Raw genomic sequence first — 22,245 nt, 5'->3', positions numbered from 1 at the left:
GAATAAGTGACAGGGTACCCCCACATGCAAACACCGAATACCGTGCGAACATCTGAAGAGCAACACCCAGTTACATTTACTGCCCTGGAAAGATGTACTTACTGTACTGCTAGATACAGAAGCAAGATTTTACAACTAAATACTCAGTAGGATCCAGTTCTCTCTCTCTCTCTCTCTCTCACACACACACACACACACACACACATACACACACAGCATACACTGAAATAGAAAGGAACTCAGCAAGGCCACATATCACTGACACTGCTGTGGCTCTCTCGGGCTAGTAGGATTCTAAGAGATGACTTTTCCTTCTGTAAGAGTCCCTACAATTATCGGAAAGTCAAAATCATTTTGAAAACTTAAAAAAATAGCTATCAAGTTTTACTGTTGAGGATCCTTTACTTATGAAGAGACTTGGTCTTGTACAGAGAGAGCTCGGAGGGTCAGTGGCAAAGACGCAGGCAAGAAGAGCTATCTAACCTGGGACCCTCAGCACCAGCAGCTTCAGCTTCACGAGTCTAGAAGCTCCGGAAGGAAGAGGCTGCGTAAAAGATGGCAGAAGAAAAACGGAGCATCTTAGAAAAGAAATACCCACGGGAGATGTTTTGCATCGCCTTCTATTTGGGGTTGTCATAAAGGTGGCCAAGGGACAACCCAACACCGAGCGCTCAGGGCTGCTGAGGCTCTAGTATTCACCCACGAGAGAGCCAGGAAACTTCTGGGGACAAGGAGCACAATGCCTGGCCTTGTGAAGCGCCCTGCAGTGGAGACCCAGGGAGCCCCAGCCAACTGCAGGCCAAGGAAGTGAACCCTGCACATCCGGAGCCTGGAAATGTCAGCTGGAGGACCTGATCTCCCGCGGGAATCTGATTTCACACATAAACAAGGACAATGGGCACTCTGCTGAGGTAAGCTGTGCACACAGGAACCTGGTCCTCCGCACCAAGACGCAGGAGAGTCGTGTGGCTGCTGTATATCACACCCCAAAATGTGAACACCACCGCCCCCCTGCAGCAACATGCAGCAGAGCTGTCTGGCCTCTAAACAGAGGCCTGCCTTGCATACTGTGCTGCATTTCTAGTAACAACCACAGAGACACTTTGAGAGGAAATCCCAGATAAGATCAGGGTGGAAGCCAGCATCTAAAGCCACGTACACCTTTGGGTCACGCGCCCCTGCAGTGCCCGCATGGGTAGCCAGAGAACACAGGCTGTGGCTAGCTGCTCACAAGATTGACAGAGACTTATGAGACTTCACCGCTGATTATCAGGAGTTACACAACCAGGGCAGACGACCATCGCAAGCCAGTAGAAACCCAGCGGGGAGAACCCGTGGGAAGTGGAGGAGAGAAGTCACAGCCCTCAGCAGACCCTGCCAAGGAGATTTAAATGTGCTGCTCTGGAGTGCACAATTCTAGGTGCGCCATTATTTCAACCAATGTTTCTGTATAGTTGCCACAAATGGGCGGGAAAATGGCAGGCCATACTGGTAGGACCAGGGAGTAGAGGAATAGATGAAAGTACTGTGAAATGCTTTGTGATGAGAAGGGGGAGATAAGATGAACCAGCAATGATATACAAAGTAGCTTCAGGCCAGGTGTGGTATGTGCGTGCCTGCACATGTGAAGAATAATCTATGGTTTTCAAGAATGAGTTTTAATTTCTTTGACAAATGAAAATTTAAAGGTAAGTGAAAAGGGATATAAAAATACTCAAGTCAATATTTGTGTTGGGGCAGTTACAGAGAGTAGTGCAGGCTGTGCACTGCACAAAAGCATCAGACGTGGTTAATATCACAGACATCAAAGGTTGAAATATTTATATTGTGAAAGTATTTCAGTAGATGGCAGTGTAATGAGAAAGAGTGTCTAAAATTTGCAGTGGTACCATGTGACCCTCAAATAGCCTTGTCTTCCAAAAAAAAAAGAAAAGAAAAATCATAACTGAAGGGGCTCTATGAAATTAGTAGTCATTTCCATCCTTTAGAACTAAAATTCTCCGAGCATTTAATTTAAAATCACAAAATAGAAGGGTAAAGGGAACATATGGAGAGGTACTGAAAAACCACCAATTTCATTTGCTCTGTTTCCTGTTTCTTTTCTTAATTGGTTCTGCCTAATTCAGTGTTCTCTGAAAGTAATTTTTACTTTTTAAGGTAATACAGCATTATTTTCTTATGCTCTCCAAAGAAATGAAAAGGGGGGAAATTGCCTGAATTGAGGCAGCACATCATGCTTTTACAAATTTGAGCAATTTCTATTACTGAATCATAAATATTTAAGGGCAGAATTGAAACCATCACGCAGGAAAATTCTCTATTGGACACTTCCAAGTGAATATGTCTTTTAGCAAACACTGTTTGTGCCATTATCTAAATCATAGGAAAATAGCCCACATTTCAGATTCTGAAAATTGGGCAAATTAAATATTGGTGTGCACAGCATGAGATGAGTCTATCTTTCTCTGATTTTTCTCCCCCCACTGCCGCCTTTTGTCTAGGCATGCAGAACAGGATGATTCCGGCAAATGCTTCCTTGCTTTTGGGATAAAGCAAGCCAGGTGTGAGAAGTTTTTTTCTCATAGGCCTGCAATCTTATACCCCTACGGATGCTGAATTATTAACGGGGAAAAGAGAGAACAAATAATCCAGAGAGGGTTCCTGGCAGCCATTGTTTGAGGTTCGGGGTGTCGCCCAACACCGAGCACGGCGGAGTCACCTGCCAGGAACTATCTGGTTCCTACTCTAGGGCTCTGTTTCCCTTCTTGGATCTTATCTGGCATCTGTCGGGGCGATGGTCCATGTCGAAAGATATAGATCCTCTTTTTATTCCATTAAACTTCGGGATCTGGTTATGATATCATGCCTCATGTATTTTCATCTACCAAATGATCCTAATAGCTGGTTATCTGCTCCCCGCAGAACCCAGGCTCGTGCTGGGAGAGGAAGGAGGAAAATCAGGATTCTATTAGTCTCATCAGTGCTCGGTCCTGCAGTTCTCCTGGGTCTGGCCGGGACTTTCTCCTCATCTCATCTGTCGGATAGAATGGCACGAAGATCGCTCGGTTCACATGCTATCTCAGAGGGGACCCAGTTGGATTGAATTTTCTAGACTCAGGTTGAACAGGCAAAAGGACTGCCGCCTTAGCATTTGCAGTGAAGTTCCAGCTACGGGACCTGATCAGCGGAGGTGTCTGTGTGAGGGTGCATACAAGGGCGGGTGGCGGGGACAGGGCCGAGGACTGGTGAGCAGGACCACCTGATCCAATCATGCCAGCTGCTGAGTAAATGGATTTTTCTGCCTGGCTACATGGGGCACTTTGGTAGATTGCTTTTCTCCTTTACTTTTGGGATGCAGAATAGGATGATTCCAGCAAATTGGGAAGATGATCCTAATTTACACAGCTGAGTCTAAGTTCTTAGGATGGAAAAAAACCAAACCAAAACAAAACAAAATGCATTTTACCAGTTTTGAAGACGGTGTCTGGGATGGGCTTCAAAATCACATCGGGGGAGGGGGAAGGAGGGAGGGAGATGGGGAAGCAACGTGGCTGGGACCCGAGCATCGTTTCATCTGGGTGAAAGGTACAAGCCCTCCACTTCAGTCAGTGCTCGAGATTTCCCACGGTAAGAGTTAAACAGAATGAGGCAGAGAATCAGTGATCCAGAAACCTGCTAGTTACTCATCTCAACCTTTAGCGTCACTGAAACCTCGTTTTAAAAGCTGCTAATGAGGATTGCCGTCTCACGTTGTTTTCTGCTCTCCACACCTGCCCGGCTGGCTTATAAGAGGTCCAACAGAGAGCTGAGTGGTCAGTGGCCAGGGGTGAGGAGGGAGGATGTGAAGAGGAGTCACACCAGCCTGCACAGGATGAAGGAGCTGCTCATACCATGGGCTTCATGTTCTTGGGGCCCAGAATGGAAATCAGCACCCCACCCCACCCCGTCACTGACCAGCATGGATGGGGACGCCAAGCTGTGGTGCATTGGGGTGCTACACTCTTCTTTACCTACTGTGGATGGAATCAATGTCAGAATCAATAGCAATCAACTGGGCAGAGGAGCTGTGGGCTTATAAAGGACAGGGAGAAAACCCACTCCTTCAGTATTGTACGCACCCCCCCACGTCCCTGGGACTCCAGGAGGTGGAGCCTCAAGGCGGTCGGGCATCCGAGGGCACAAGGAAGGCAAGAAAGGTTCCATCTTAGTCTTGTGAGGCTGGTGTCCTGGAGCCGCCCTTCATGATTAAACTGTCTTGAATACACCTAGTAACCCTCCACCATGGAAAATTCTGAACATGATTCCCATCATTGGCCATTGCTTTGAACAGTCAGCTTCTTCTAGGAAATCAGACATAAGACATAGGATAACTAAATATCCCACTAAGTACTTAAAAATCTGGAGGTACAGGAATTTGGAGGCTTGATGTACATCTTTTTTGAACTGCACCATGAATCATACCTTACAACAAAGCATACACTGATCTTGAGCTTACAAAACAAGTTCCTTCTAAAAACAGGAATCAGAAAAGAGAGGGGGGGGGCGGGGAGGGGAGAGGGGATTTCTGCTATCAGTTAAATTAAAGACCATTTCTTGGCATCAAGCCGCTTGATTCTATTGCACTTGAAGCAACAGGGTAAGAGGTAAAAGAGAAACCTATTTGTGGATAGGCTAATTGAGCCAGTGGCCCACTTGAAGGAAACATAAAAGCATACCAAGGATTTGGTAGAATTATAAGCCGAGAGTTTCTGTAACACAGGTTTCTGCTTCCAGGGACTCCTAGGAAGCTGTTCTTCCTTTGCTTTGGGCAAAAGATCTGATTTAAGTTTCTTCTTACTCATAATCTCCCAGCAAGAGGAGAATTTAAGGATTGCTTCATTTTTGCCAAATGGTTAAAAAAAAAGCTCTTCCACCCTCTAATTACGCTTTAGCGCCAGCCAAGGCAATTGAGCCTGAGGTGCTTTTCAGTTCTCTGGGGCTAGTTGAAACCTCCTCCTGCCTCTTCCCAGAAAACCGAAAAAGCCTAAAATAACACGGTGTCCAGGCACCCCTTTCTGTGATGTATTACCGGGTGATCTTAAAAGGCTGGCGGGAACCCCCTTGGGATGTGCCTTGGGTCCTGCCCAGGTCCTCCTTCCTACACTTCCTACACTGGGCACCCACTCGAGCTGCTGAGTGCTGACCATGATTGAGAACCCTCCCTGCCCCCGGGGAGGACACCTCTGCCCTGGGGGGACCTGAATAATTTGGGGGGTGCAGCCTCTGGTGCACCTGGGATGGAGCTGAGGCTAAACCCCCAATGAAACCATATCCTAGATGGGCTCCGCCCGCTTCCCTCTCCTGCCCGTCACCTCCCCTCTGAGGGCACTTCCCAAGGAAAGCACCCCCTGGGAATCCCTATCTTCTGCTCTGTTTCTAGAGAACCTGCCTGTGACACTTCAAGAACCCGATGGAAGCCAATTAAAGTTAGTGGGTATTGTGTTTAGGGAGTGGTCGGTAAAGGCCCACCAACCTGGTGCCTTCCCTCCGTGCTTAGACCCAGAGACATAAGATGCAGCTTTAGGATTACATGAAGGAGGAGGCTGCAGTCTACCGCAGCTCCCATCTGCTTGGGGTCCAACTTAATAGACAAAATAGCCTTTCCGCTCCCAGACTCAGTTCCCAGTACCCTCCTCAGAGCATCTTCACGAGACTCGCCTTCCATCTGCGTCACAGACCTGGCTTCCCCAGCACTGTCCAGCCCAGGAGGCGGCAGGTGACTTTGTGGGTTTCTGATTGATATTCCTGGATTCCAATTCACAGAATTTTAAAACACCTTGGGTTTAAGTCCATGTGAGTCCTGTCCACATGCCTGATGATGCCCTGAGGTCCATTCACCAAAATGAAAAGCATCATTTATCTTGTGTTTCAAGAATGAAAAAGAGAAAACCAATCAACCACACGATCAGGAAGACTGTCTCTGCTCAGGACAGCCAAGTTCCTTGTCCTAAAGAGATCTCGGTAGCTTGGGGCTTGTTCTCCTGGTTCCTGGCCACTATCCTGTACACTTATATCCCTCTTGTCCATCCTGTAAAGCTTCTGTCTTGGGCTAACTTACAAAACGGAGCATGGTTTTAGAGTGGAGGATGGTCTTTCAGAGGCGGAGGCTGAGTCTTCCCTGAACTCCTTTTCCACAGCGTGTGTGTTTGCGGCAGGGGACTGGATGGTTGGTTCTTGCCTCTGACACTTCTGGGTGGCCTTTAAACCCCATCTGTCCATCCACACTGGCTGGCCCTCCTCTTTTCCTCATGGCAGAATGATGGGCAGCTAACACTAGCTACCTCCTTGAACTGCATTTTCCAAATAGAAAACTTCCTTCCCCCTAAGTGTTGATAATACTGATTTTCTTATAGCTTTAATTAATTAATTAATTATTATTTTTTGTTACCGGGAATTGAATCCAGGAACACTTAACTTCTGAGCCACATCCCCAGTCCTTTCTTATATTTTATTAGAGACAGGGTCTCGCTGAGTTGGTTAGGGCCTTTCTAAGTTGCTGAGGCTGGCTTTGAACTTGAGATCCTCCCGCACCACTGGGATTACAGGTGTGGGCCACCGTACCTGGCCAAAAGTAATTTATTTCTGATACAAGCTCTCCCTGTGTTGCCCAGACAGGCCCTGGACTCCTGGTCTTAAGTGATCCTCCTGTTTCAGCCTCCTGAGCAGTTGGCACCACACTCGGTTCTTGCAATTTTTTAAAGTATTCTCTTTCTTTTGCTTTAAAAACTCTTGCCCTCCACCCAACGCTATGGAGGTAAAAGTGTGATATCCTTGGTGACAAATCATCAGCTCCCAGCCAAACAGTAAGGAGCAGAATTGCAATAAGGACCTCAGTTTACCGACAGGGTGTGAGAACTCATGAGCTACAGACCCCACTGCCAATCTCAGCTATGCCACCCATTTAAACTCTCAAGTCAACAAACTTCTGTTAGCTGGCAGTGTAGCCCGTGTAACATGTGCTTAGGATGCATCATGAGGTCTTGGATTTAATTCTAGTACAAAAAAAAAAAAAATATTCTGCAATGCTGATAATACTATGTACATCACAAAATTATTGGAAGAAATAATAACATGGAAAATTCCCAGCAAGGTGAGAGGATGTTTCACAAACATTAGGGTCTTCCTCTTGTTGTCCTTGATTTCTGTGTTTTCCCATCAACTGAGAGTTTCTGGTGGAACCAGGTGGAAGGGGTGTGGCTCCTCCAGCCCTGGAGGAAGCAGTCTGGGCCAAGGTCAAGTGTGGGCCTGGGCCGGCCTGAGGCCCCACACACAAGGGCGCTCTGAGGGGACCCCACACAAAGTGGCCTACCTGGTGGTCGTCCGGATGGTGTTTTCTTTCGTGTGATTGTGCTCTTTGCTCACTTTTTCTGGAGGGAGAAAGAATGAAACGTAGATCTCTTATGTTGTGTTCACTGAACTTTCATCGTTTAGCAGAAAACACCCCAGCTTTTCTTTGTCTCTTGTGGCTTTCTTTGGGTTTCCTTTTTCAACATTCAAACCCTCCCTGTCTTACTGAGCAAGATGCCTCAAAAGTGCACAGACAAAACCCAAAGAATTGTATTGAAAAACCAATCAAAGGGGACTAGTTAGTAAGTTTCAGGTGTGATGTCTGATTTCCATCGGCCCTGGTGAGCACGCACACTCCCCACCCACAGTGATACGTATGCAGAGACAATGATGTCTACTCTGTATTTCCCCAGCCGAAAATTTCTGCTTTCCTCTGATTCAGCATGAAAACTGCAATTGTTGCAACTGTTCTGCCCCTGGCTTTGATGACAACCTTTACGCATTCTGTATTGTCAGGCCCCTTTGTGAGAGGGGATATAAAAACAGCTAGAAGACCTCTCGGTGCCGCAGTCATCGACTGCTGATTCTGATAAATGTCACCATGGACAAAAACAGATCATTAGACACGAAGAGGGAAACGCTCCCTTCCTGGGTCTTGGGGTGTGAATCTCCCAGCTGTCAGAAATTATTTAATTAGCTTCTAAGAACACAAAATTTGATCTCTGGCTTTCTCAATCCAGTTCAAATGGGAGGACTCTACCGGGACCACGGCAGCCCTCAATGGCTTCCTTAAAGCAGCTAGAGAAACCATGGCTAACTCTAGGAGGGTCTCAGATTTCAACGGCAGGACCAGGAACAAACTCCTGATCCTGTGGGGTTTTAGAAAAATGTAAACCAAGGTTTACGACATCTGTCCCGCACTTTGTAATACTAGTCTGAAGCCACAGTACGTGTGTTTACATAGACAATTCCTTTCTGTCCATTCAACAATGACAAGGGTGAACTAGGAATGCCAGCCAGTGTTCTTGCAAGAGAGCGGGAAGTCAGGGCTAAGTGACTTGTCTGAGGTCAGTGACAGCGCCAGGGTGAGAACTCTCAGACACTGAGCTGATAGGAGACTGTGATAATGTACTGTCAGAGACTTTCTGAAAAGAACCACACAGGTCTCACTTTTGCTAATTTTAACTCTCAAACGATTTTAATCATTGTCAAAGTGATACTGTTTTCAGATATGTCTCAGACTTTAAAAAAAAAAAATCACATGGTTTTGGAGCTTGTAAAGACCCGTGTCCTATTAAATTTATCAAACTGGTGATTTCCAATAATGAAGAGAGCTGAGCAAAAACAGCCCTTGTTGGAGAAGCTGGGGGCCACCATTTTCAGCACGATCTGGTAGTTACCCAGCTAGGAGTTGTCTCCAGGCCAAGGAGAAAGCGAACGAACCATCACGGAGGAACACAGATTCTTCCCTGTGTTTTTTGTAGGGAGGAAAGTAAGTGAACAGGGCTGGGGATGTGGCTCAAGCGGTAGCGCCCTCGCCTGGCATGCGTGCGGCCCGGGTTCGATCCTCAGCACCACATACAAACAAAGATGTTCTGTCCGCCGATAACTAAAAAATAAATATTAAAATTCTCTCTCTCTCTTTACAAAAAAAAAAGACACTAAGTCTCCTTTAATAGTCCATCAAAAAAAAATTTATATATAAAAAAAAGAAAGAAAGTAAGTGAACACTTAAATAATGCAGAATTTAGGGCTGGGGTTGTGGCTCAGCAGCGAGCACTCACCTGGCACGTGTGGGGCATTGGGTTTGATCCTTAGCACCACATAAAAATGAACAAATAAAATAAAAGCATTCTGTCCATCTACCACTATAAAAAGTAATTTAAAAAAATGAAGAATTTAGTGGATGTTTTGTTACCCATAACAAAACAGTTTATCAAACAAGTTCTACTGATGCATAAACTTCAAAGTGTAGGCCAGTGCTTGGCTGTGGACTATGGACTTTTGTGTATTTAGAAGCTAATTAAATAATATTTCTATCATAATCTGAGTCTTCTCTGTGTATGTATCAGTGCCATTCAAGTTCAAAGAATAACTGCATATTAAATTTGTGAGGGACAAATGGTGTGTGGCTTGAAAAGAGCTGCAGAGAGGGACAGCTTAGGTGCTGGGACCCTCAACTACTTCATCCAGACACTTCACTGGGCTGGCCATTACTGCACTTTTGAATTGAAAGTATTCAAAGTAGAAAAAGTTGGCTTACAGAAAATATTCTCTTAGGCTCTACCTGGAAGTAGTCTTCATCCTTTTGATTTCTGTTTAGCAAGTTATAATAGGATCTCATTAAGCCAGACCACACTAACTTGGAGTTCATGGCAATTCAGTCAACACTGGAGCAAACGTCAGTGTGTCTTTTGCACAGTAGGAAAAAATAAAATGGCTGTTAATCCGATCAACAAACCAAATCAAAATCAGAGGTAAGTTTTTTTTAACCTGGATCATTTGCACCAAATTGCAGAGTTCTCATTTCAAAAGATTTTTAACTATTTACTAAAGAAAGTCTGGCAGGAATTCTAATTGGCGATGCCTTATTAACTGCTCATTTGGGTGGCAGTCTGGGTGTTAAAGTAACAAAATTGATTTCTGTCTAAAACTTCCTATCATATGTGGGTTGGCTTTTCTTTTTTTCCTTTTTATTTATTTATTTATTTCCTTGTTAAAAGGGCCTTCCTCCCCATGATTTCAAATTTTTGCCTTTTCTTCCCTAACCCCAACATACCCGACAGTTGAAAGAGAAGCTCGGAGGCCATCTTTACAGAGATGTCCTGACTGAAGAGGTTCCTCTCTGGGGGTACCCTGCCCTCTGGCATCTTCTGTAAGGGTTCGGTTTTCTCTCGCCCGATTAAAGTGCTGTAGCCAGCATTCCGGCTGGGTGATATGGAGACGGGGGCGTCCTGGACATCAACCTCCATGGGTTCCTCTTTAATCTTCACGGTCCGCGTTTCCTTGTAGCTTTCCGCTGCAAGCAGGTGAACAGAGAGAAACAAAGACACACCACTGTTTCTTAATTCTGAACCAACTCCAGATTCTAATCGCAAAGAAAACTCCGAGGCTGAGTGAAGGAACAGTCTGGAAAGAGTGGGCGCCATGACACTCCAGATCATTGATCGACACCATTGGTCCAACCCATCTGACTTCTAAAAAGGTGAGAGATTGAGGCTTCCACTTTGCAGCCCAGAGAAATGAAGTGTCTTGTCCAAAGTCACACAGAGGGCCATGGAGACAGGTCCGGGTGTCTAGGTCTAGAACTCACTAGGTTTCCTGACTGGGTCTCCTTACAGCCCCCAGGCCCCCTTCCTCTCCACTATGCTGCTTCCAGAACCAACCGAGAACATGGTCAATGCCTGTCCTTGTTCTATCTAGAACTGACTCAATTTCAGTGAATCAAATAAGAGCAAGCCTGTTAATACTATAATTTCTTCCCCCTATTTTTAAAGCTGGGATCAATTTTTTCTCTCTCTCTTTGAAGGCACCTAAATTAATAAAGGGTAAATAAGGTGAATTCAATGGAGGGAGATATTTATACCTTGCTGGAAGCTAGTAATCCTCAAGAACACCCAGGAAGTTAATTGCAGCCCAAGGATTAACACCCAGAAGAACAGCAATCTCACAGGTTATAATAACAGTTCAATTTACTGACAGCTCTTCCTTTGGGTGTGCCTACTAGATTTTTCATCTTTAATCTAAAACACACATTTGCTTTGAAAGGTCTGAGAATATGTTCACATGTTCCTTAGAAGGGATGGTAGGACATTTTTGAAACAAGGTGGGACAATCAGTGCAGACATTAATTTGGGCCACTTTAAAATCCAATCAACAGTTACTAGTAACTACTGTGTATATAACATTCTAGAAAATTAAAAAAAAAAAAAAAAAAAAGGAGACTAAGACAGGTAGATAAAAGATAGATAGATGACCAACATCTATCTATAGGCATCCATCTATGAATAGTGGCCCTAAAAAGATGCCTATGTCCAAATCCTAGGAACGTAGGAATGTAATATTATTTGAAAAAAAAACTTTTTTGTAGATGTGACTAAGTTAAGGATTTCAAGATAATATTGTCCACGAGGACCCTAAATCCAATGACAAGCATCTTACTGGAGACCAAAGAGGACAAGATACAGATACTGTGGAAAAGCCCAGAGTTATGTAACAACAATCCATGGAGAGTCTGCAGCCCCCAAAGGCTGAAGACATAGGGAGAATTCTTTTGTGTTGGGTATGACCTGCCCAACTAACTCCTTGGCAGGCCTCTGGCTCCCAGAATCATGACAAGCTACCACCCTGTGGACATCTTTGGACAATAAGCCTAGGATGATTGACAGGGCAATAAGACGGTCCGTGGTACAGTCAGGAGAGGCGAAAGGGAGACCTCCCGTTGGTGAGCTCCCTGTCAGAGATACTGCTTTCCCGCCAAGCATGGCCCTGATGAATACCTGTATAATTTATTGACGGGCAGTGAAGAAGAAGAGCATTTTTAATTAAATGATTAAAATTAATATGGTGCCATCAATGAGGTCTTATTTAAGAAGCGGGCTGTCCTTCCCCGCCCTCTCCTGACATGTTCCAACATGTTCCTCAGGAAAAACTGCTGGTTTCTTGTCAGCATCTAAACTGCAGGCAACTGGGATATTCAATTTAGACCCTCTCACCTTCCCTAATTCCTACCAAGCTGTTTATTCCCTGCAGGTCTGTGAAGTAGCCCATAAAACGCAAGTTCACTGACTGAGTTGTGAGAAGGAGGAGGAGGAGGAGGAGGGTGAGGAGGAGGAAGAGGAGGTCAGAGGAGGAGGGGGAAGAGGAGGAAGGAGAGGATGGTGGAGGAGGGGAAGGAGGGGAGGAGGGACAGGTGGGGGAAGGAGAGGAAGGAGGGAGGGCATTCCAGGTCCCGTGCTCAGCCCCTCTGCCTTCACTTGCAGCCCACCTCTTTCCTAACCGACTGACTTTGGTGATGGCCATCCCACCCACTCAGGAAAGCAATCACAACACGCCTTTCCTTCTTCATGTTCCCTCAAAGTACTTAATATTTGTAAAAATAAATTTAAAATAAACAGTGGGGTCAGTGTCACAGGTACACAGTGATACCTAGGCACCCTGCACTGGCCAGTCATTCTGAAGTGGAAGGCCAACACAAAGAGACACCAGCCCAAACACAAAGGCACTCATTGAGTTATCAAAAAAAAAAACAAAAACAAACAAACAAAAAACATAAAACAAAAATTCAACAGCATAAAGCTAGAAAGAAGCTCCATTATTTATCTTCTCCCCCAACCCTGTCTCCTCAGCTTTGACCCTGGATTAAAAACTACCTGGCTATTTGCAGCACTGACTTTAATAAAATTAGTTGTTAAAATCTACTTGGGATCATTTCAAGTATGATTTGCATGGAAGTGTTTCTGCCCTTTCTTATGACAACTCTTGACCTTTCGAAAAAGCACAAAACACTGATCACTGATAAAAACCTTTAGCATCCTTAATCTCCCTGATGGATTCCAGACTTGGAGAAGGGTTTTCAAACTAACATCTCAATGGATGAGTAAGACATATTACAATCAATATTTTTGTAGCCCTTTCTGTTCCCTGCACGATTGCCAAGTGCTTCCTTGTCTTTTATGGAAAAAAAAAAAATTAGGAGTTCTCCATCTTGGCACTATCACCATTTGGGGGCAGGATTTTTGTTGTGTGGGGGCTGTGCTGGGTATTTCAGAATGTTTGGCCATATCCCTGGTCTCTACCACCAAATACCAGTAGCACCAGCCTCTGGTATTAACAATCAAAAGTGACTCCAGACATTGCCAAATTTTCTTGGGGAGAGGGGAAGGGCAGAATCACTCTGGTTGAAAACCACTGCTTCGAGCTTTTGCCACAGTCTATTTTTCCTTCCAAAAAAAAAAAAAAGTTAAAATTGCATCCAAGGCAAAAAAGAAAGGTCCCTGGGCAGGTTGACCCAGGAGCACAGGTGACAGGTGACTGCTCCATACCCCATGGGGTCCCCAGGACCCCCTTTTATTCATCTTCCCCACTCTCAAGGGACAAGTCTATACACCTGGATTTACCTCTTTTCCTGACACACACACGATAGGACTAGTTTTAGACTCTCTTTTAAAAATAAAAGGTTGAATATTCATTTTATTCGGAGTGACCTTTACATTAATATTCCAAGAAAGAAATCAGTACATAAAACAGAGATGAGGGATAAAGTGTGAGGAGCAGGTGATGCTTGGAGTCGGGGCTGTGCATGATTATCTATCACGACACTTATTTTGTATTTTTGAATTTCCTAAGATAAATACCGGACAACAAAGTCCAGTCTCTGACACTAGTGTGGAATGATATTTGCTGCAATGTCTAATAGCATTTTTAGGGTGGGCTTGTCCAGTGGATAAATCCTAGTCCAACTCAGCTGGGCAACAGGAAGGGGAAAGGCAATTCCAGTGTCTTTTTTGCCTTCATAAACCAACACATAAGAGGCAGCCAGCTATGCCTTATTTCACCCATCAGCTACTCGGTCATTTGACAGCCTGTCTTTAAGGTGGACCATGTCCTCAGTGTGGCAGACAGTGTGGACTTAAGCAAGACACAGTTCTTGCCCTCAAGGTGTTGACATCTAGATGTTTGGTGAGGGGAGGATAAACATCCCTTTGATACAAGGAAAGTTATAACACAGGGTGTGGGACAGCAGCCAGAGCCCACAGGGGGGACTGTACTCTCCCAGGGCTGTTTGGGAACATCCTGTCGTCTGATTTGCCTGAGGGCCAATGTGCAGAGGTGGAGCTACAGCTTGAGCAGGCAGCACTCTAGAGTAACACAGCTACTCCATGTCTGTCCTGCAGAGGGCTGGGCTCTTCTCCTGTCGCTGGGCACCATCTCAGGCGGGCCCATAACCTGGCAATTCTTCCTGAACACCAAGACTTAAAGCTCCTTTAGACAGAAAAATGGTTTGATTTAGAAGCCAAAATGCTCAGTCCCATGTGATGTGGCACAGTTGGACCTTCCTTGGAAAGCTGGGGGGGGGGGGGGGCGTGGCTGGCCCTCCCCATCACACTGGCTTCTCTCCCACACACCTGTTCTCTTCATCAGGGACAGATGAGGCGGGCAGAGAGGGGGGCGTGGGTCTTCTAGCCCTGGGGGCCAGCAGCTGTTTCTCTCCTGGGACTTGCCCATGAGGTCTTCTGCCAAGGAGGGCCTTTCACTTAGAGGTGGTCTTTCTGACTTCCAGTCAGCTCTCTTTCTGAGGTTCAACACCCTCTAGCCTGAGGCCACTCAGTTTCTCCACAGCCTCTCCCAGACCTGTTTCCATCTCCCTTTGTGCTCAGTCCCATGGACTGATTCTCTCCACAGCCCCATGGGGCAGCATTTGAGACAAAACCCACACCAGCCATCTTGTGGGACTCTGGCCTACCACTGGGCCGTGGGAGACGGTTACCTCTTATTTGATCAAAGAGGAAAAGTTGAGGCCTAACCCAGCATCATGGCGGCTCTTGCTGTGCCCTGAACCAGCTGGCCAGCCCACTTCTGCCCTCTAGATTTGCCAGCAGATGTCAGACATCAGGCCACTGTGCTCCCTGACTGAGGGAAACACAGGATGTACCTCCCAGATGGTGTCCCTGAAGCCATGCTCTTTAATCTTGGGTAGGACTGGGTTCCCCTTCCCCATGTCCTCTGCCCTGTCCAGTTCTCTCCAGAGGAATCTTCAAAATCCCTCTCACTCTGATCTTCAATAACCTCTCATTTTGATATTTTCAATCGGGTCAGGAGGGCCAAGTTCTGTTTTAATCATGGTGAAATATACATAACATAAAATTAACCATTTTAACTAATTTTAAACATACATTTCTGCCGCAGTCTGGCTGGGCACAAAATAACCGAGCCGCCACGAGGAGGCACTTGTAGGTTCAAACAGGAACTCCTTTATTGCCCGAACTCCCGTGCAGGCCACCCATGCGGCCCTTCCAGGAACACTACACACCAACCAGAACTCCGGAACTCCCTTTCACCTCCCCCCCAACTTCCTCCGCCCTCCACCAGGCTCCATAAGAACTCATTCATTTCACTTACCTCCAAGCTTCAGGTGTTCCCCGTACGGGCCACCAAATGCCGCAGTCTGGCTGGGCACAAAATAACCGAGCTGCCACAAAGCCTTCAAACAGCAACTCTTTATTCCCGAACTCTCACCGGCACTCTACACACACTTCCCGGGAATATACTCCCTCCACTGGGCTCCGCGCCAATTCCCGGAACCCTCTAGAGAACTCAAAAGTAGAACTCCAAAGTAGATTAGGGCAGCAGGATCCACCCTAATCCCGGAGCCGCCCTATTCCCAGCAGGATCCGCCCTAATCCTGGAGCCACCCTATTCCTGGAACAGGGTCACCTTTCAACCATTCCCACTAGCAAAATGCCAGGCGTCATTCCATCATTCCGACTAAACTGTGGCTCTCAATATCGGGGAAATCAACGGGAACTCTACTGAATACACAGCCTGTTTTAATCCAGCATCACCTTAATGGCTCGCTGGCGTCACCTCCCAACCACTCCTTCTGGTAATATGCCAGGTGCCATTCCAACTCGGCTGTGGCTCTCAACACATTTCAGTAGCACTAAGTTCAGTCACATGGTTGGGCCACCATCACCCTCATCCATTTCCCACACTCCCTCATATTTCCCAACTGAGACCCTGCATCCATTACATGATAAATCCTATTCCCCTCCCCAGCTCAGGCTTCCTATGTGCTACCTACCCCGTTCCAACTTTGTCTCAATGCCAAGAGTTTAATATTTAGTTTTCTTCTTTTAATTCCTCGTGCTCTAACCTTGGTGGCGAAGTCAAATCTTCTGTTAAACATAGAGCTTATTAACAAAGAGTGCTGGATTACATTCCAGAGAAATAAGATTGGAGAGGTTGATAGGGGCAGAATATGGAATCTCAGGTGCTGGGTTTGGAAGTTGGTACCAAATGAGAAATAAGCAAGAAGCCATCTGCAAGGGGCAGTGGGCAGTGGCACTTTAAAGGACAGGGAGAAAGGGAAAGGGGACGCTTGAGTTTACTGTAAAGATTCAAGCAAGGGGCCAGGCATGGTGGTGCACACCTGTAATCCCATCAACTTGGGAGAATGAGGCAGGAGGATCACAAGTTCAAAGCCAGCCTCAGCAACATAGCAAAGCACTTAGCAACTCAGCAAGACCCTGTCTCTAAATAAAATGCAAAAAGGGCTGGGGATATGGCCCAGTGGCTGAGGGCCAGGAGTTCAATCCCTGGCACCTTCTTCCCCCAAAAAAACATTCAAGCAAGGAATGAGACTTTTAAAAATTCGACACTGTTTAAGCCTCTAAGATCTGGAGTAAGGAAAATAGAAAAGGTGGGCTGGGGAGAAATACAGAGGAGGCCCCGCAGTTCTGCTGTGCCCAGGTCTTGATTCCTGCAGGAAGCGGGGGCTGGGATGGTTTACGGGCAGGCGGAGCAGAGCGTTCGTGACATGGAGATCCGAGGCTGTCTGTGCCCACTGGACCAGGTGAGGTCATCAGGGAGAGGGGGCAGAGAGCAGTAGAGGGAGGAACTGTTACTATCTTCAAGAGGAGGAAAGAAGCCAGGAGAGAGGGCAGGGAGTGGTGAGCACGGTGCAGTAGCCAGGAAGCCCAGAGAGAAGCAGGACTCAGAGGCACCTCCGTGGGCCCCTGCTCCCTGCTCTCCTGCCCTTGTCCCTGTACCTGAAAAACCAGCCTCTACCTCAGAGCAAAGCCTGTCCAAGGAAGGGACATGACCTTTGTCCTTGGAAAAACCCACAGAGCGCTCCTAGGCACATTCCCACCCTGCTAAGTTGTTTATCTACAAATAACAGGAGAGATCTGCTGCGCCAGGTGTCCCTGACTCAGTCAGGCTAGGTGGAGATCCATAGCAGCCCCCTAGCAGCCACCAATCAGCATGAGATAGGGAAATACCTGAGATGCCAGATGACCCTCCCAGTAGTTTATGGTGGTTGATAACGTGTTGGGAAACCATGTAGTTCAGCATGAACACCCCTCTTGGCTTAAACCAATCAGTTCAAATGAATACCCCTTTTGTACTGACCAATCACCCCTCCCCAACTTGGTCCCGCCAGTGAATGTGCTAATCATGTTTTAGAGTTGTTATTTGATTTTCCCGCGGTGTGTGATGATTTGCTAAAAGAGGCTATGATGTATGTGAAGTCCCTGCCTTCCCCAAAGAGTGTATAAAAATGCTGCAAACCCTGGGCTCGGGGCCTCTCAGCGTCATCAGTTGCTGTGTGTGCGCGCGGAGGACCGAGCTAGCTCGCAATAAACACCTCTTTGCTGCTAAAACCGATCTTGGGTCTCTGTATGGTCTTTTGGGGGTCCCGAATTCGAGCATAACATACCCACACAGTTGTTCCTGCTGTCCTATCAAAAGCCCAGCCTCCCCTCCTGCATCACGTCTCAGCATCCTCCGTGCACCTTTCAGCTCCTGCAATCCTGAGATACTCCAGCTGCGGGCTTTCTTTCCTTTATGTGCTCTGGACGTTTTAAACACTCTGATAAAATCCTACTCAGCTTTCAAACTTTGATCTAGATGTCCCCTCTGTGAGCGGCCTTCCTGTATCCTCCTCGAGTGGCAGTCTCTCTCTCTCTCTCTCCTCTATTCCCCATCTAGACCCGCAAATACTGTGCCGCCTACAGTGCGACAACAGTCTTTTGTAGACACAGGTCCCCTCTGGACTGAACACCTTCCACCCTCACGAGTTAGCACAAGGCCACGCACTTGGGCATGCTTCATGTGCGTTTTCTGCACATATCACTTAAGGCAGGGCACACAGTAGGTGCACAAGATTATTCTCCCTTCCCTGGTTCCGCCATCTGCCATAGACACACATGCTACCAACTTAACACAAATCATCAAAGTGCAGAAGCACAGGCAAAGGCACGAAAATCAACAATACAGACTGACCATTCCTTCCCTGGACTGTATATGATCTGATCCAAAAGTGGTATTTTATTTATTTATTGGTACCGGTGATGGAACCCAGGGCTGGTTAACCACTGAGCCACATCCCCAGATATTTTTTATTTTGAGACAGAGTCTCACTAAGTTGCTTAGAATCTCAGTAAATTGTTGAGGCTGGCTTGGAACTTGCGATCCTCCTGCCTCAGCCTCCCAAGCCACTTGGGATTACGGGTACGTGCCACCATGCCCAGCTTCCAGAAGTAGTATTTTAGAAAAAGAAGCTTCAAGGGCCTCTGGAAGCAACACCAACTATGCCATGCTGAAACTATTCCTTTTCTAGGATGATATCCCTCTCAATCAGATTAATTAAAAGTCTTGAATCTCCAGCTTGTCAGCCTCCAAGACACACAGGTCTTGGTGGGGCATAAAACATCTTCCACATGTGAAACTGGGCTCCGGAAGGTTTGGGTTTGATTATTACTGAATGCTCTGTGAACAACCATGCAGGCCAAAAGGACGGAGCAAAGTGAAACGAATGACCAGGAGCCAGAAGTGAGATTACACGGTCACGGTCCCCTTGCGGCATCTGATAATGGTGAGCTGGCTTCACCCTCTGCCGAGCCTGTCTGCCCTTGCCCAAGTCAAAGTGGAATGAACAGTTGGGCTGGGTTTTCTTGACTGTAAGGAGAACCATTAAGCCCAGAGCTACGGGAGCCAAGGTCAAGGGTGGAGGTAGCAGTGGCAATGTTACTCCACAGAAGTCTGAGGTTGTCTGGCTTTTCCTTTCAGAGAGAGGTCAGGTGGGAGTGCTGCGAGGGACCTGGCGAACTGAGAGGCTCATGGTGAGAACTGAGAACTGGAGGCTCAGGCACTGAAGGTTATTCTCCCAATTCCATTCTGTTTGTTTGGAACCTGGCCCCGTCCCTCCTGGGCAGAGGCTACAACATAACAGAAGCACAGGTGTGTAGGGACCAGTCACAGCTTCTTTCAAGTGTTATGTTAGTCTTGCTTCTCCTCCAGGGGAGTTACATGCTAACTCTCACTTTTCTCTATTCCGAGTCCCTTGGTTTGTTCGCACAAGGGCCAGAGAACAGGGGTCCTCAGTGGGGAAAGTTCCCCATCCTGCTCTGAAGAATGACAGTGAGGTACAGGTCTTGCCACAGGTGCTGGCACCCCAAGACAGGCAGCACAGAGTCTGGTCAGAGCCCTGCTTTCCCTGCTGAGCATACGGGTCACCTGTTCCTGGGGGAAGAGACCCGAAACTCCACGTAAGGAAACAGTGGACGGGGCAGACTTCTCTCTGGCTCTCCCCAAATACAGGAGAACTTTCTAGAATGGTTGATTCCCACAGAAGATCACAAAATGACCTCTAGTATACACATACTTCCTACACATTTCACCCAGGACAGTGCAGGAGTCACTGAGCAAACCATGAGGCCAAGCCAAGGTCTTGAGAAAAGGGATCAAAGATCTGTGTCCAATTAAATCATTAATTAACCCATTAATTAATTGGAAAACTACCCTTTTTCAAATTGTGACACTATCATCATGGTAACATAAATATTAAGAATTTTATTTAAAATGATAGGACTAGATCCTTCCCCCCAACAAATACATTTTTTCCCACATTTTTATTGGTGCATTACAATTGTACATAATGGTGGGAGACATCATTACCCATTTGTACATGCACATAATTTAATATATATAATTTGGCCCATATCATTCCCCAGTATTTTCCCTTCCCCCACATATTTAGTTCCTAAGACCATTTCAAGCATATTTTATCAGAATTGACTTCTGAATTTGATCATCAAAATCATATATTAGGGTTCCCTCCCCCCAGTATCAATATACAATTAACAAGTGTCTTAAGAATTAGCTACGCCCATTAGAATTCACAGCTAAGTACATGGAGGTGACGAGGGGATCAAAGTGGAATCAATTTTTTAAAAACACACAAGGTGCACCGGGTGTCCTGTTTTATGGATCGTTCTGAATCTGCAAGGAACAACTGTGCCTTAAGAAGCCAAGCTCCAACTTTAAAGGTAATACAGCTGATAGCTCTCCTTCGGGTAAAAGAAACATGCCTTCTCCTCCAGATCAAAACACTTCCGATTTTACTCTACGTCAATTTTTAAAGCAGTCTTTGTATCCCTTAGCTACACCAACCAGCCATCAGCACAACAGGTCTAAGGGCCTTGGTGAACTCAGGGGGGTGTTTCCAAATGTTTTCACACTGGCTTCAAAACCGGGGCTGCTGGTGTGGTACGGGTTTTGGACTTTATTCTGGTGATCACAAATCAGAAAGGGTTCATCAAGCCTAACAAATTCTCCACTTGATCTCACTTTTGTCCAGAGAAAAATTAAGAATTAAAATCTTCTATTCCCTGGGGGCTTGGGGAGATGAACTTGCCAAGCTAGCAGGTGATGAGGGGTGGCCCACTTGCTCTGAGCTCTCGGTTACACAGAAATTTATCTTGTTTTCCCTTGTTTAACGATTCCACTAGAAATGGGCTAAAGCGGGGTAGTTAAACTCTACATATGCCATTGGTAACATTCCAAATGATCTCATTTTAAAAAATTAACCTATTTTTCATCTAGTATCTAGAATATACTTTTATTGTCTCACATTAAAAGGGGGAAAAAATCCACCCCCTACAAGGAGAAAGGGTCAATTATAATATTGGCTCTAACCTTAAAGCTATTTAACATTATTATCCTTTGCCATTTAATAAATCTAAGCCCTGTCTACCCTCATCTGTTGTGATTAAAAGACCTTTACATATCCAGGATGCTATTGTGTGCATGCCTCTGTGTGTGTGTGTGTGTGTGTGTAGGTTTAAACAGAATTCCTCAAGATTCAGCAGAATTCTTGCCACCGTAAGAATATCACCAAAACGTGGACTGCCCACCGCCACCCTGCATAGGCATAAATAGTTAAGGGAAGGACAGAGGGATTCTTTAATGCCCACAGAGAGGAAGGAGCAAGTGAAGTTTTATTTCAATGACTGAGAATTTCACCAAACGTTAATGTATTACTGAAAAATTTTAGACAAACTTTCATGTATTTTACACTTCCAAGTAGTTTAAAAGCTTTAGTATACACAAACATTTTAAAACATACTTTTCTAGTTGGACACGGTGGCACACACCTGTAATCCCAGCAGATTGGGAGGCTGAGGCTGGAGGATGGCAAGTTCAAAACCAGCCTCAGCAAAAGTGAGGTGCTAAGCAACTCAGCGAGACCCTGACTCTAAATAAAATACAAAATAGGGCTGGGGATGTGGCTCAGTGGTTGAGGGCCCCTGAGTTCAATCCCCAGGACTCGCCCCAGAAAATGCTTTTCTTGGGTGAAACTACATATTACTAATACATACTAGTATACAACAAGCTACTATTACTAAAATACATAATAATGAGTCACGTCACAAGGACACCTCTGCTGAGAGCCCTGCCTGCTCCAGTCCTGTTAGTGTTTGCAGCAGGCGGGGGAGGGCTGGTGGGCAAAGTACAGGGGTCAGCAAAGACACAAACAACCTTGGAAAATAGTAGGAGTTCAATAAAAAGTTCAGCAAATGAGTAAGTGACACACTGTAGTTCCCTCTTCTCTATGGCTTTGCTTTTGCAGGTCTCACTTTTTAAAGTCTCAGTTCCCGTCAGTCTACAGAAGAAGGGTGAGTACCACACACAAGATATTTTGAGAAAACAATCACATTCACTTAACGTTTATTACAGCGTATTGTTTTCGCTGCTCTATCTTGTGATTATTGTCTTTTATCTCTTACTATGTGTAAATCACACACCAGACTTAACCATAAGTATGTATGTATGTGTAGGATATGAAACATAACATATATAGGTCTCGGTACTGTCCATGGTTTCGGGCTTCCACGGGGGTCTTGTCCTGTAGATAGT

At 45.9% G+C, this 22,245-nt stretch overlaps 1 protein-coding gene across 9 annotated transcripts in view; it reads right to left on the bottom strand.

The window, feature by feature from the left end:
- The window catches only part of Znf827 (zinc finger protein 827), a 163,261-nt gene that overhangs the window by 68,199 nt on the left and 72,817 nt on the right, over window positions 1-22,245 (bottom strand). For all 9 annotated transcript variants that reach the window (XM_071614640.1, XM_071614641.1, XM_071614643.1 and 6 more), the window contains exons 6-7: window positions 10,106-10,345; window positions 7,349-7,406 (exon numbers count right to left, since the gene is read on the bottom strand). In XM_071614640.1, coding sequence (XP_071470741.1) covers window positions 7,349-7,406; window positions 10,106-10,345 — 298 coding nt within the window. The remainder of the gene's footprint in view (window positions 1-7,348; window positions 7,407-10,105; window positions 10,346-22,245) is intronic.

This window comes from Marmota flaviventris, chromosome 7 (assembly GCF_047511675.1).
Source record: "Marmota flaviventris isolate mMarFla1 chromosome 7, mMarFla1.hap1, whole genome shotgun sequence".
Taxonomy (NCBI): domain Eukaryota; kingdom Metazoa; phylum Chordata; class Mammalia; order Rodentia; family Sciuridae; genus Marmota; species Marmota flaviventris.
Note: the sequence above shows the minus strand (reverse complement) of the source record. Positions and strands in the feature narration are given on the sequence as shown.